The 15005-nt window shown below is 44.6% G+C and overlaps 1 protein-coding gene across 3 annotated transcripts in view; it reads right to left on the bottom strand.

The window, feature by feature from the left end:
* The window catches only part of PHYHIPL (phytanoyl-CoA 2-hydroxylase interacting protein like), a 117612-nt gene that overhangs the window by 38941 nt on the left and 63666 nt on the right, over positions 1-15005 (bottom strand). The window contains exon 1 of one of the 3 annotated variants that reach the window (XM_064145149.1): positions 8302-8573. The exons of the other annotated variants lie outside the window; for them this stretch is intronic. Within the exon in view, the coding sequence (XP_064001219.1) occupies positions 8302-8407 (106 nt within the window). The 5' untranslated portion in view covers positions 8408-8573. Of the gene's footprint in view, positions 1-8301; positions 8574-15005 lie in introns of those variants that run through there. 3 annotated transcript variants of the gene reach the window in all.

The following is a 15005-nucleotide window of genomic DNA, read 5'->3' as shown; positions in this document are numbered from 1 at the left end:
CCAAACCTGTTATATAGAGGCCATGAATGTGAAAGAAATTACAAGGAATGAATGGGTAAAGCTAGAGGTCTTTCTAGATTTGAGGCAAAAAAAACATAGGCAAACAAACTGAAAATTAATGATGCAGAGAAATCACAGAAAGAAAATTCAGGGTCAGGAAGGTAAACCACAGCAAGCTTTTGGAGACATTGGACACAACAATGCCTGACTGGAATTCATTCAAAAAAATGAATGCTGAAATACTAGAGAACTCTAAATATGAATGTGATATAGTGTCTTCTACCCACACCTTACATGACAAAAGTGATACTCTGCTTGCTGTAGCAGCTGTGGCTCCAGGACCAGGGACCTCACTGGAAAGCAGCTGTAAAAGCTGAAGTGGCCTGTAGGGCAGACTTGGATCTAGATTATACAGGCATCACTGCAGGGTAAATAACAAGTGAGCTCAGAACACCCCTGAGGTAGATTTGCGTCCTATCAAAATATCACAGTTATGAACACCTCTTTACTACACTGGGTGTGAAAACTTGAATTGTTTATCTCTGTGCTCAGAACTCTCACAGTTAAAAACAACCCTAACAACCATGCAAGACCAAGCATTCAGGACACCAAGAATTTCTGCAAAGTTTGGATCTCTCAGTTGTCCTTCATGGTGACAGTTTACCTAGAAAACTTTCTTTTCCTCACTTTTCCAAGAGAGGATAACATTTCAGATCAGAGAATGTTAGGGGTTGGAAGGGACCTCCATAGATCATTGATTCCAATCCCTTCACCAGAGTGGGACCATAGAATTTAGCATAGGTTCCACAGGAACACATCCAGACGGGTTTTGAAAGTCTCCAGAGAAGGAGACTCCACAACCTCTGTGGGAAGCCTGTGCCAGTGCTCTGTGACCCTTACAATAAAGAAATTCTTCTTCATGTTGAGGTGTCACTTCCTGTGTCATGGTTTATACCCACTGCCCCTTGTCCTGTCATGGAGCACAACTGAGAAGAGTCTGTTCCCTCCCTCTTGACCCTCAGCTCTCAGACATTTATAAACATTGATTAGGTCACTTCTAAGTCTATTCACCAGACCAAAGAGCCCCAGGCTGCTGAGCCTCTCCTCTTAGGGCAGTGCTCCAGCCCCCTAATAATCTTTGCAGCCCTCTGTTGGACTCTTTCAAGTAGATCCCTGTCTCTCTTGAAGTAGAGAGCCCAAAACTGAACACAATATTCCAAGTGAGGTCTCACCAGGGCAGAGTAGAGGGGGAGGAGATCCTCTTTTGATCTGCTGGCCACACTCCTCTTAAGGCACCTAGGGATCCCATTGGACTTCTTGGCCACAAGGGCACATTGCTGTCCCATGGATAGCAGATCCAGCAGATCACCTCCCAACCTGTACTGGTGCAGTTTATTGTTCCTTCCCAGGTGCAGGACTCTGCATTTATCCTTGTTGAACCTCATTAGGTTCCTCTTCGCCCAGCTCTCCAGTCTGTCCAAGTCATGCTGAACAGCAACACAGATATAGCAGTGATACTGCTGCATGCCCCAAAAAAAGGGTTTTGAAGAGTGCATCCCAAGACTGGATGATGCCACTTTTTATCTCTTCTGTTTGAAAGTTAAATGTGTATATGATACGTCCACAAAACTCTAATTTACAAATTCTAGATATATCTTTGAAAATGCTCCAATAAATACAGCTTAATATTAAACTTCTGCAATAAATAAGAAAACATGAGACATACTCAAGGGGACCTGTAAGTGCACCCTCAATAAGTTTGCACATGACACCAAGTTAGGCAGGAGTGTTGAAATGCTTGATGGTAAGAAAGCTCTACAGATGGATCTGGAAAAGCTGGTTAGATGGGCCAAGGCCAAAGGTATGGGGCTAAACAAGGCCAAGTGCTGGGTCCTACAGTCGAGTCAAAACAACCTCATACAATGCTACAGGCTTGGGGATGAATGTCTGGAAAGACGCCTGGCGGAAAAGGAGCTGGAGGTGTTGGTCAACGGCCAGCTGTATATGAGCCAGCAGTACACTCAGGTAGCCAAGAAGGCCAACAGCATCGTGGCTTGTATCAGAAATAACACAGCAAGCAGGACTGAGGAACTGATTGTCCTCCTGTATTCAGCACTGGGTTCAGTTTGGTGCTCCTTATTACAAGAAGAACATTGAGGCACTGGAGCATGCCCAGCTGGTGGTGGCAGTTGATCTAGAGATCAACTCTTACAATAAACAGCTGAGGGAACTGAGATTGTTTACCCTGGATAAAAGGAAGCTCAGGGAAGATCTTATTAGTCTCCACAGATACCTGAAAGAAAGTTGTAGAGAGAAGGAAGTTGGCCTCTTCTCCCAAGTAACGTGTGATAGGACAAGAGGAAATGTCCTCAAATGGCACCAGGGAACGTTTAGAATGGATATTAAGAAAAATTTCTTCACTGAAAGGTTATCAAGCATTGGAGCAGGCTGTCCAGGAAACTGGAAAAGTCTCCATCCCTGCAGGTATTTCAGAGACATATAAGATGTGATGCCAAGGGACAAAATTTTGTGGTGATGTAGCAGTGCTGGGTTAACAGTTGGACTTTATGACCTCAAAGGTCTCTGCCAGTCAAAGCAGTTCTAAGATTCTAAGAAAGATGAGGACAATCACAGAAGCAGGACCTGTTGCATTAGGACAAGGGTTGATTGTTTTAAACGGAAAGAGGGCAGATTTAGAAGTAGTATAAGGAAGAAATTTTGTTACGATGAGGGTGGTGAAACACTGGCACAGGTTGCCCAGAGAGGTGGTAGATGCCCCATTCCTGAAAATATTCCACACCAGGTTGGACAAGGCTTTCAGCAACCTGTTGCAGTTAAAGATGACCCTGGTCACTGCAGGGGAGTTGGGCTAGATGACCTTTAAGTGTCCCTCCAAACCCAAAGCATTCATTCTACAATTTTGATTCTATGACATCTTAGTTTGTATGAAGGCAGTGTGTCATGCAAACTTGTTAGATTGCAGAAGAAAACCCTTTAGAAGCATTTGAGTGAGATTGCATAGTTCAAGCCATCAGCAGTCAGAAAATACCAGAATGAAGCATACTTGAATAACCTCAGATTGCTCCCTGTGTTTGTTCAGATTATGACACAGTCTTTAACTGTGTGATTACACACTATTTTTTCCACAGGAATTCTGACTCATTCAGGATACATAATGAACAGTGCATACATAATGAACTATTTTCCTTGTAACAGCTATTCACTATTGTTCAGTCTGTAGTCCCAGGACTTATTTGCTACACATTATTCCTATTCTGCTCTGAAGACAAAAATGATGGATTTCATTGTGGGGTTTTCCATGCACCTCACGGGTTTTCCAGGCTCCTACAGTGCCTGACAGATCCACAAACATTCATTAGTTTATTTTGAAAACATCTCTGGGAGGGGAAGCAATAGTCCTGCTTTCATTTTACACATGGATAACTAAGGCACATAGAAATTAAGAGACAGTTACTAAGTTTCAGTTCCTATTTAAGATGGTTAGCAACTCTTAGCAAAGCATTTAGCACTGTGCTTTGTATTTTCAAAGTTCTACCCTTACTGACATCAGCTGCAGCTGCTGACTCTCAGTTTCCCTGGAGCCCTAGTACCATGGCATTCTTCTTTGCTAGCAAATAAACAAGAATTTGATAACCTGGAGGTGTAAGTGGATTTGGAAGATGAACTTTCCCTGGCTGTCACACCAAAATGTGGCCACTTCTGCCCTGCTCCTTGAACTTGTTCCTGTCCTACCTCTTCAACTGCTCCCCAGTCAAGAGTCCTGTTCTTAATTTCTAAGACTGAACTTTCAGTGCTGGTTTCTTTGCTCAGCAAGTCCTAGTTTCATTCCTTTACTCCTAGCCTCTGTGGTCCAAATCACATAGATCCTATTAACATTCTTGTATTTTCTGTCTCTTCTTTGCAGAAAGGTCTCCAGATTTACTCTTTAGAGGTTTCAAATTTTCATTCATCCAATTCATCTAACCTTGGTGAACCTGCCCCTCATAGGGTTGTTTTTTTTTACCCCTCTGTTTCACTTTCCTGGGCACTCTGCCTGAATCTGGATTACCTCTGTTGCTCCTTCATCTTCTTTTCCTGTTCTCATTCAGGATAATTTCATCTGCTTCTGCCTTCCCATTTAACCTAATCCTCGCAAGCATTCTCAGCTTTCAAGTCTTTCCTGTCCTTCCACCCTCGACCAGCCACTGCCTCAGTCTCTATGAGCACCTTCAGGCCAGTTTCATTCCCCCTTTCCCCAGTCCATGTCTCTCAAGTTCCTACATCCATATGGATGCTTTGTTGCTCTGATTCTCTCCTGTGTTTTGATAGGTGTCTTCTGCTTTCCAGCCGTCGATGCCAACTGTAAGAGCACGGAAAGCTAAGGACAGCGCCACTGCTCTCACTGGGAAGAGCCCAGCAGCCAAAGTGCAGCATCTGTAGGGGGAGCACTGCACAACCACAACGCGGAGCTTCAGGAAATTCAGCAGCTAAAATTCAAGGCTGTTCTACTCTGTGAAAAGCAGAGTTTTTTCAAGGGCTTCTGATTTTCTGAATTTAGCTATATTTTCATAGAACTGTCCTGTTCGTGGCACAAAGGCCAGCCGTCTACTAAAGGTTTAATCCCCAGGTGATGCTAATACAAATTTTATAAAAAGGTCACTGGAATTTTTAGCACAGATTAAACATTCTCTCCTGGCCTGTGTTTACAGAAATATGGCTGTCCAAATACAGCAAAGCAAAGTAACAAGTAGTACAATTTTCCTACACACAAAATGGTATCAGCATAGTTTGAAGGAACAACATGTTAAGCTGTGCTAGTAGACTCAACTAGAAGAAAAAGGAAAAATCATGCAAGATACATTTGAAAGTAACAAAGGATGCTGAAAATAAAAGCTGATAATTTGCTTTCTGATGTCACATTCAATTTAAATCTAATCTTACTAGATATTTTGGGGGGTTTGAAAAAATAAGCCCCAAAACACATGCATTTGTTTTGTTTACATTTGCATTTTCTAAATGGTCTTGGTTCTTCCAGAGAGGTGACAATGCTTGCAAAAACCACTGAACAATTAGAAAAAAAGAATTAAAATGTGTTAATTGTTGTGATACTATTAATGCTTAGTCCTTTTCCTGGATTTCTAGCTCCTATATATACCTCCACAGGAGATACAATCGATTTTTCTGAACACAAAATAGTTCAGTATTAATTCATCTCAGAAAAAAAAAAGAAACATATTTTGTTATTTGCATTAAGATACCATTATTGCTTATGTTCACAATGCAGCATTGCCTCAATTCCAAGCTAAGCATGCTGTAGAATTGATCAGTTGGCCATGCACTGTTACCATTTCATGGGGTGCCCTTACAGTTACTACAGGTTAGAGATTAAGCACTAGAATATGAAAATCTACCATATTTTTATTTGATACAGTTCATAATTGATATTGTGCTAGTTTGATGCTAGCTAGAATGTTTTGGTGAGAAGAACTAGATTACAGGCTGTGAAAGAGAAACAAGGGTGATGTCTGCTTCACTCATAGGCTTGCTGAGAGGTATAAGAACAAGAACTCAAACATAGATAAGGGAGTTGCACTTCTGCTTGGGAGTGCTGAGCTGCATTTCTCTCTCTAGCCTCTCTGCCATCTCTCTGTTAATCCAATTTGCTTCCTAACCTCCTGGTCAAACCTCCATTTTTCCTTGGGACTGGGATAAGGTTGACAGGGGTGGGAGAAGGTGGAAGGGCTGTTGAGAGCCCCTTCTGGAGACTCAGGTTTCTGGGAGGGGAGTTGTGTTTCTGTATTACCTTTTACCTTGCATATTTCTGTATATAGCTGTATATATACTGTAAATACCTGCTTGTATATTGAGCTAAGCTGTAAATATAAGCTTCATTCAAATTTCCAGAGCTGGCTGAGTCTAGTCTGGGTGATTTCCAAAGTGTGTGGGAGGGTGAGTAACACCCAAACCATCACAGATATTTACTACAAAACTTTGATCAACCTCAGTGATGTAAACGTAATTGCCTTGAGAACTGTGTTATTTACAGCAAAGATACCCTAAAAAAAAACAAAACAAAACAAACAAAACCCCCAACAAAGTAAATATTTATAATATAAATGTGCTAACTAAACTCATGTATGCAATTAGAGATCTGAATGTGTTGCACACACATTTGCACACTTAACTAGAAAGATTAATGCTTTAACCTCTGCTTGCTTGTTTTTATGTTCCACTTAAAACAAGCTTTTGATACGTAAGTGCCACCTGTTGGAAGTACTGAGATATATTCAAGCACACACTTGAGCCAAATTAGGCACCGAACTGTGTATCTTACATGCCCAATATTGGTGCCTAGTTCAGAAATTCAACCATGCATTATGGAAAGCTATTGTCTTGCATGACAGTGTTTTAGTTGATGGAGATTAAGTTGTAAAGCCAAATCAACAGGAAAGTTTTGTTTTCCAGTGAAGCCTGTTCTAAAGGGAACTAAAGCTAAGCCAAATATATTTTCCCATTTGCTTGCCTGTATGACACTATTCCACAGAAAACAAGCAATCTTTAACTACGGTATGTTAAGCCAAACAGAGTACAGCATTGATTGATGGAATACTTCACTGCAATTACAATAACCAAATGCAAAGGACTGCATAATTTATCAGTTTTCATTTCTTGCTAGTATTAATAAAAATAAATACATGTGAAAAAGCATTTTAACAAAACAACAGTCTAGCCTCCACTGCTATAAACATGGCTCAGTTTCTCCAGGCAGTGAGTTAGGTGTGAGTGGATGGAAATGCATATTATATGGCTATTCAAACACCCAAAAATCCAAAGAATTTCCAATACAGCTACAAAAATAACTACAGAAAAGTCTTTCTAATACCTTGTCAATCTCCTGAATATTTCATCAACAATAATAATGAGCTCACAAAAATTCAGCATTTAAAACATTTGTCTCTCTAGGTCAAAAAAAGTGAAGCACTTAATCATAAACAATTTGTAGAAAAATAATTGAGAAAGTTGGACTGGTTCCTTTCATAACCATCACCTATAACAGCTGTGCTCCAAAAATGCCCTCACAATAAAGAAATAGTTTTGTTAATTCAGCTGTACCGTTCACTGACACAGTACCTCCATTCCTCAGCGTATTTACCAGGTAACATACGTTCCACACCCAAAGCATCAAAAAACCCGAGGAGTTATTTGTGATAATTCAATGTCAAATGAGAAGAGAATGAACTGGTATATGAACACAAACTACACACCACTCCACAAGTAAGCGTTTTTCCATTGTTCAACTACCAGTTTCTCCCGTTCAGTTTTGTTTCTCGTAGCTGCATACAAATGATGTGATGTTCTTCCACCACAGTCAGCTTGCCGTTTCAAGCATGCAGATTTGTTTTGGCTGTCGCCCATCACCATCTCACATTGACCAGGTTGCTTCGACCCAGATAATTAACATCCGCACCTGCTGCTCTACCACTAAACTTCACCTGTTCGGTGGGCTGGCTGTACCCGCCGGGGAAAGGACCTGCCGCTGCCTCCAGGGCACTGCGGTGTCTCCCGGCGCTGCGGCCGCCCGCCCCGGCCCGGCCCAGCTCTGCCCGGCTCCGCTCGCTTCGACACGGCCCAACACACCGGGGTCGCTGCCAGCGCGGTGCTGTCCGCGGTGCTGAACCGCGACGCCTCCGTCGCCGAGGCTTCCGCTTCGTCTCCCCCCGAGCCCCATCGTGCGAGCCCCGGCGTCGGTCCACTCCTCGCCTTATGGCTCCCACAAGCAACCGGCAACAAGTTTTGCGGCGAGCGCACGCCAGCCAGCAGATTCCCCTGCGTGTTGTAGCCACAGGGGCTGCCCCACAATACAAAGGAGTTCGTAGATCGCGGGTAACAAAAACCCACCAGGGCCACTACCCCGTCTCTAGACCCGGACACTGCAGCGCCTGCTCTAGTTCTCCTCGTTGCCTCTCCCAGAACAAACCCCGGCGTCCATTCCTGGAAGGGGCAGGGCAGTGCAGCAGGCTCGCCCGGAGGTAAACGCACTGCAACGCGAGGGACGGCTGAGGGAGCGGCGTGTTTCCCTCCCTTCCCTCCAGCAAGGTGCAACCTTCTTTTTTCTTTTGTTCTCAATGGCAGGAGGGTGGCGGCGGCAGTGGCGGGAGGGATGGAGAACATTTGCACCTACAAATACATGGGGGATAACAAAGGACCATACGCCGCGGGGATTAATTTGCATTAGTATCTATGAGGGCAGCAGCAGTATCTTGCGTCTGCAGGGATTAGCCGTGAGCGGCTCGGACTTACCGTCCCTATCGCAGAGCTGAATCGCCTCCAGGCTCAGGTTCTTGATCACCTCCTCACAGGGGCTAGTGGGGCTGCTCATGGTGTGCGCCAAGCGCGGAGCCTCCATCGCGCCCCTCGCCGCTCCCTGCTGTGGCGCCGCCAGGGGCTGGGGCTGAGGGGCTCCGCGGCGGACGGGCAGGCGGTGCAAAGCCGCGCGGCAGCGCTTCCCGGCGCCGCCCGGCTCGGTAGAGGCTCGACGGAGGCGGGCGGGAGCGGATTTGTCACTGCGGTGAGGCGGGGAGGGGGCAGCAGAGAGGCACGCTCAAAGCACCCCAGGCGCCGCGTTTAAAGGGGCCGCCGCCGCCGCCGCGTCAAAGCGCTCCCCTCCCCCACCCCTTCTTATGTAACGGCGGCAGCACCGCGCGGCCTTGCGGGCGGCCGAGCACCCCCCGCCCGCCGCCCGGCCTGCCGCTCCCGCGCCGCTCCGCAGGGCCGCAGCCCGGGGCCGCGCGGCGGCCGTTAGCGGCGGGTGCCGCGTCCAGCGCGAGCGGCGGCGAGCCCGGCGCCCCTGGGGGCGCAGCGCCCGCCCGGGGGTCGCCCCGGCCTGCGGCGGCACGGCTGCCACGCGTGTCCCCTTCCTCGGCCCTTCCGCCACCCGCGGAGAGCCGCACCCGAGTAAGAGCCCCGAAGACCCACGGCGTTGCCTTTCTCTTCCTAAGCACACAACGCCTGCGGTCTGCACATCACAGCCGACGTTAGGCCAAGGCTGCCTGCCTTCGTTCGATCCTTTGGCTATGCCAGCCTGTGAAGGAGGCACTGCTAGCCCTTCTTAAATTGATAACACGTGAACAGCTGGCAGAAGGCTACAGCTGGCAGGACAGGGTACTGGATGGGTCCTTCTGGGAAGCTGTCGTGCACACTTCCCTCTGGCTCCCTGTGCGGGTAGGAAATAGCCTGCAGTGTACCGCTGATGTTTCCAACAAGCTTTTGCAAGCATAAGATTTTTGTTTGCCTAATCTGGGAGAAACAATTCTATCTCAGCAGTTTCAGGAACAAGTACGGTGCCGGAAAAGGAGAAAAAAAAAGGATAAAGGTTAATAGCATTAAGTGAAGCTTGTGCAACACTTCCCCCTCAGTGACTGTGGAAGCTCAGCTCCTTCCACACCAGGAGGCCTGCAGGATGGACAAAGGAGCAGTTTCTGGACCTCAGGACCTAGGCAAGGACAGTAAATTCTACAGGTTATAGACTGCTGTTGGGAGCAGGAGCTCACTGTCTTCAGATAAAGTGGGTTTAGAGCATTTCCTACCACACTTTACAATAAGCAGTCCTGACATCTCTGTGTGGTTTCACTGTACCAACATTGGCACCATTTACCCATTGTTTTTCAGACACTGGCTACTTTAAGGAACACCAGCTCCTTGCACACAGGCCTCCAACAAGCTTGAGGCTGTAAGTGTTTCTTGGTCAGCATTGCATACTGGCAAGTCCAAAGAATCCTTAAAGCTCCTATTTCCCTTTTTGAAGTCCCAAGGCCACCCAATCTATTCTGGTCACCACTGATCCAGTGTGGTAACAAGCTTCATACACAGCCAGATGCTTTTCACTCAGGGATGACTTTCCACTGAGCTTTGGGATTATTCTGGTTTTTTTTTATAATGGCCTCTAGGACACTAATCTGAGGAAATGAGCTCTGGAGTTACCTTTCACAAATCAACCACCAAGTGATGCTGCCTGGAAGAAAGGAACAGGTTTTAGGAGCCCTAAATCCTATGACACCTTCAAAAATCTGTAGTGCAGCACAGGAAGCAAGTGCAAGACTGAACACCCTTCCTACAGCTTCTGCTCTTCACCCTCTCCCTTCCTTGCTCGTCTTTTCTATTTTTTCCTCCTCTTTGTCTCTGCTGGTTTTTTTCACTGTGAAGGAAAATGTATTCAGAGGGGTCAGGCAGAGGAGAAATGGAGTGAGTGGGAAGGAACCTCAAAGAAAGAGAAAATGGAAAGGAAGCAATAACAGACAGGGATGGAGAGTGTGAGTCAATGGGGAGGTGGGAAGGGAGAAGAATATATGAATGAGTACACAGAGAGAATGAATGTTGAATCTGAGAGAGGAGAAATTAACGTGGGTGAGACTGCATTCATCAGGTTTTAATTTTGGCTCTGACAAGCATTCATTCCTTGCACAGAAGCAAAACCTTCCTTGCTGGTATTGCAACTGTTTTTAGCACACAGTCATCTCCTATGTAAGGATGGAAAATTTCTTTCACTGAAGATAGTGTATTTAGTCTCTCATCCTTATGTTCCACTATCATTCATTTCCACGATGTGGCAGACGCTTCAGCAGCTCACACAATCTTGTTACTTCTGCAATCTTGTTACAATATTGTCTGAAGTCCATCTGAAACAGATCCCGTTCTTAAATACTGAGAGAAATCCCATATTGTTCTTTATGCCTCTATTTCATACACCTTTCTCTCCCTAGCATTTTATTCTCTGCAGCTGAAATCAGGTTTTTAAGAGTGGATGGATTTTGCATAGCTCTTTGAAAGCAGACAGCTTTGAGGGTGTTCCCATTCCTCCAAGGCTTCTCCTTTCTCAGCTGCCTTATAGCAATAACCCCTGGCTGAGTTCTATCTATTTATCTCCCCACGCCATTGATTTTTTTTTAATTAAGAAAAAGCTGATTAAGCCTACAAATACCAGCAAACTTTAGTGGAAGAGTAGAGCAGAAAAACCTTTTCTACAGCTCTGCTTTTTCTGAAGCATGAAACAAGCTGAACCTGCCTGAGACAGCATTTTGCAGAGTCACACTCCAGACTTTGTGCTTCCTTCATCCAATTGCTATTCCCATCACCTGGACCAGAGCTCAACATTTTTTTAAGCTCAAATTGCACTCAGATGCAATCAGTTGGTGGTGAATTTAGTCTTAGTTATTTCAGTCTCAAAGCACAAAATTCTCTTGGTGTTTTTCATACCTGAAAAAACTGCACTCTGCATGTCTTAACAAGGAGTAGCACTGTCTGAGGCACAGGTTATGTTTATGCTAAAGAATGACAGAGTCTGAGCGTATAATCAGAAACTTAATTCTGTGAAAGATTATCCTTGACAATGTTTAGCAAAAAATGTCACGTATCACAAATATGGGTCAACATTATGTAATGGGAAGTCTGCCAATGGCTGCACATTAGAGGCGACAGTGTCACGTGTTTAGAACTGCAAAAGCTTGCAAAGAATTTGCCACAACAGCAACCTCTGGCACTTTCAACATTTAGATAAATAGGATATTACCAATTAATGTAGCTCAACAAGATTTTGCCTGTTATTCCAGCAGCCTTACATGAAGATAGACAAGCAGAATTTTTTAGTACGATACATGCACCGTGAAACACGGGCTGTGACACACAGCTCTTGCCTGGCTAGGTTCAACAATCTCAGCCCTTGTGCTTAGCTTGGCTTTCACAGCGCCCCAGGTAGGTCACCAGGATCTTATTGCAGGGCTGCTGCTCTACAACAGACAGGGAGAAAAGCTGCCAGCCAGATGAAGAGGTGTGTGTCTTCTCTAAAAAGCACGACATCATCAGAGCCATAAAAGCGAGAAGAAATGGTGTTGTGTGCTCCTCCCTACAAACCCACAGACTATTACAGAGTTAGAGAGTTCTGTCCTGCCTGTGCTGCTCTCCATTTTGGGAAAACTGCTTTTCAGCAGCAGCAACAGCACAGACCTGTGAGGCAACCCTTTCCATCCTATTTGAAAACACTTTTGTCTTTCACAGGAGCAGGTTTTTATTTGCAAGTTACAAAAGAAATCGCCTTTCTCAGACTTCAGCAAGACTCAGGGTTACAGCTTTTCCTTCTCACTTGGGAGTAAAAAAAGACCTGTGTTATTGCTCAGTGGACTGTGCAAGAAGAAGATAGAAAGGCTAGATACACAGTTTTCAGAAAAGAAAAATGAAAGAGGTACTAGAGACAGCATTTTTCATTCCTTAATTTTTGAGAAGAGCAGCAAAATATTATAAGTGTTAAAACCAGCATCTAGAATTTGGGGTCAGCTCTGAAAGAAGCATTGGCTTGGTTTAGGAACTAACTCCTGAAGTTTAATTGAAAAAAAAAATATTTACAATTTCACAGAAGTTCTTTGTCTTTAGTAGACACATCACACACTTCAAGTGTATGAAGGCAAACACTTAGAAAGGACAGAGTGTAAGATATTCTTTAAAAAACCACAGCACTGACATAAAATCCACACACTGGTAACAAAAAGAGGGGAGAAAAAGTATTTAAGACTCTGAGTGAAATCTGTGACTATGAAAATAAGTGCAGTGTGCCATAGCTTCCTTTTCTACACAAACATCAATTATGCCAGTTTAGACCACTAGGTATGGTACCTCACTGGGAACCTCTTTGTTTTCTTCTCAGATAGCAAAACAAGAGCCTCCTCAAATGCTTAGACAAGGACAATGATATCACATCCCTCTTTTTCCTCTAGGAATGTTCAAGGCAAAAGACCAGTGCTAGTCCTAGCTCTGTGGTGGAGTCTCTCTCCCTGTTTCTTCCTCTCTGCAAAGATGATAACCACAGCCAAGCACCCTGACACTAAATCAAGCAGTGAGGCTGCAGCTGTCTTAGAAAAGGGTCTGTTTGCTGTTGTCATCTTTGTCACTACTTGTGATGCTGGGAAGCCCTCATTATTTCTAGGAACTCTCCAGTGAGATGTATGCAGTAGTTATATATCTCAGAGTTTCTTCTTCCCTGTTCGGAAGTCTTCATTTCATCAAGTGCACTCAGCTCATGCATTCAGGCTTTTCTCACAAGGCCAGAAAGCACACTGGCCCATCAGAGACAGAGTTCTGAGGGAACCTTATAACTTCTGGTGCCAGGTCATGTAGAAGTGAAACTGTAGGCTTTTTGCACAGTGTGATATGGAAATGGCTTCTATATGGGAAAACTTGTCTGCAATTCAGATTAAAAGACCATTAGTTTGTAAAAAAGGCAACCAAGGGGATATATGATAAACCCCAAGCAGCACTATAGGCTGGGGACTGAGTGGCTGGAGAGCAGCCAGGAGGAAAGGGACCTGGGGGTACTGATAGTCAGTAAGGTGAAGATGAGCCAGCAGTGTGCCCAGGTGGTCAAGAGAGCCAATGGCATCCTGGCCTGCATCAGGAACAGTGTGGCCAGTAGGACAAGGGAGGTTATTCTTCCCCTGTACTCAGCACTGGTCAGACCACACCTTGAGTACTGTGTCCAGTTCTGGGCCCCTCAATTCAAGAAGGATGTTGAGGTGCTGGAACATGTCCAGAGAAGGGGAACAAAGCTGGTGAGGGGCCTGGAGCACAAATCCTATGAGGAGAGGTTGAGGGAGCTGGGCTTGTTTAGCCTGGAGAAGAGGAGGCTCAGAGGTGATCTTATTACTGTCTACAACTACCTGAAGGGGCATTGTAGCCAGGTGGGGGGTGGCCTCTTCTCCCAGGTAACCAGCAATAGAACAAGGGGACACAGTCTCAAGTTGTGCCAGGGTAGGTCTAGGCTGGATATTAGGAAGAAGTTCTTCACAGAGAGACTGATTTGCCATTGGAATGGGCTGCCCAGGGAGGTGGTGGAGGCACCGTCCCTGGGGGTCTTCAAGAAAAGACTGGATGAGGCACTTAGTGCCATGGTCTAGTTGATTGGTTAGGGCTGGGTGCTAGGTTGGACTGGATGATCTTGGAGGTCTCTTCCAACCTGGTTGATTCTATGATTCTATGTACTAAAGCATGTCTTGCGTAACAGGATAGCCAAAATCTGATTGCCAGGTCACCCAGTACAGGAATTAAAGGGTGTCAAGTTACAATTAATAGCAACTGGTTTCAAAACAAACACAAGGAGCTGGTTCTTCATATCATTTATGTTAGAGTTGTAAGGACAAAGGACAGTATAGATGTGTTACAGTTCAAGGAGAAACTGGAAAATTCACAGAAATCCTTTGGAGGTACTAACCCACAAGTGATTTAGTCTTTAGAATGAAATATTAGAGTCTGAGGGAGTTATTGAAGACTGTTATATGCCATACTCTTCATCTTCTATAAATGTCTGTTTTCAGTCACTGCTAAAGAGACTATACTGGGCTAGGTAGGTGTTTGGTCTGACCCAGTACAATCAATTCAGTGCTCTTTTGTCTGATCCTTCATTCCTTACCACCCACCGTCACCGTGCTGTCCTCATTCATAATGGACACTTAAAAATATGGAGCCCTCCAATTGTATCACCTGAGAGTGAAACTCCCAACCCCCTGAGCAATGTAAACAAAAGGAAGTGTTCCTCACAGATACTAAAAATACCATTTGCTTTATATCTTTCTGTTTAATGTTATATATGCTGCTGCTCTCTGAATTTCAGTTTTCTGATCAGCTTTATAGAATCTGAATAAGCACTTAAGAAAAACAAATTCTTCCATGGTCAAAAATAATGTTTCTGTAGCTTCATAATATTTGTTGCTTTAATGGACACAAAGTACTGTTAATGCTTAGCATTATCATTTATTAATCTCCTTTTCTTTTCAAGTTTAGCCTCACTTTATTAGAGATAGAGTATCCCTAGAGAACAAACTAGAACCTTCTCTATTTCTCTCAGCTGTGCTGTTAATCATTCTTCCTACTTTAGTAATCATTTTCTCTTTTAATTAATGATTTATCCTCCACATTTCAGACCGTACCCTGACCTTTAAAGGATACTGTGGGGCACTTATCCT

The sequence above is a fragment of the Pogoniulus pusillus genome, chromosome 6 (genome assembly GCF_015220805.1).
Source record: "Pogoniulus pusillus isolate bPogPus1 chromosome 6, bPogPus1.pri, whole genome shotgun sequence".
In the NCBI taxonomy this organism is placed as follows: Eukaryota; Metazoa; Chordata; class Aves; order Piciformes; family Lybiidae; genus Pogoniulus; species Pogoniulus pusillus.
Note: the sequence above shows the minus strand (reverse complement) of the source record. Positions and strands in the feature narration are given on the sequence as shown.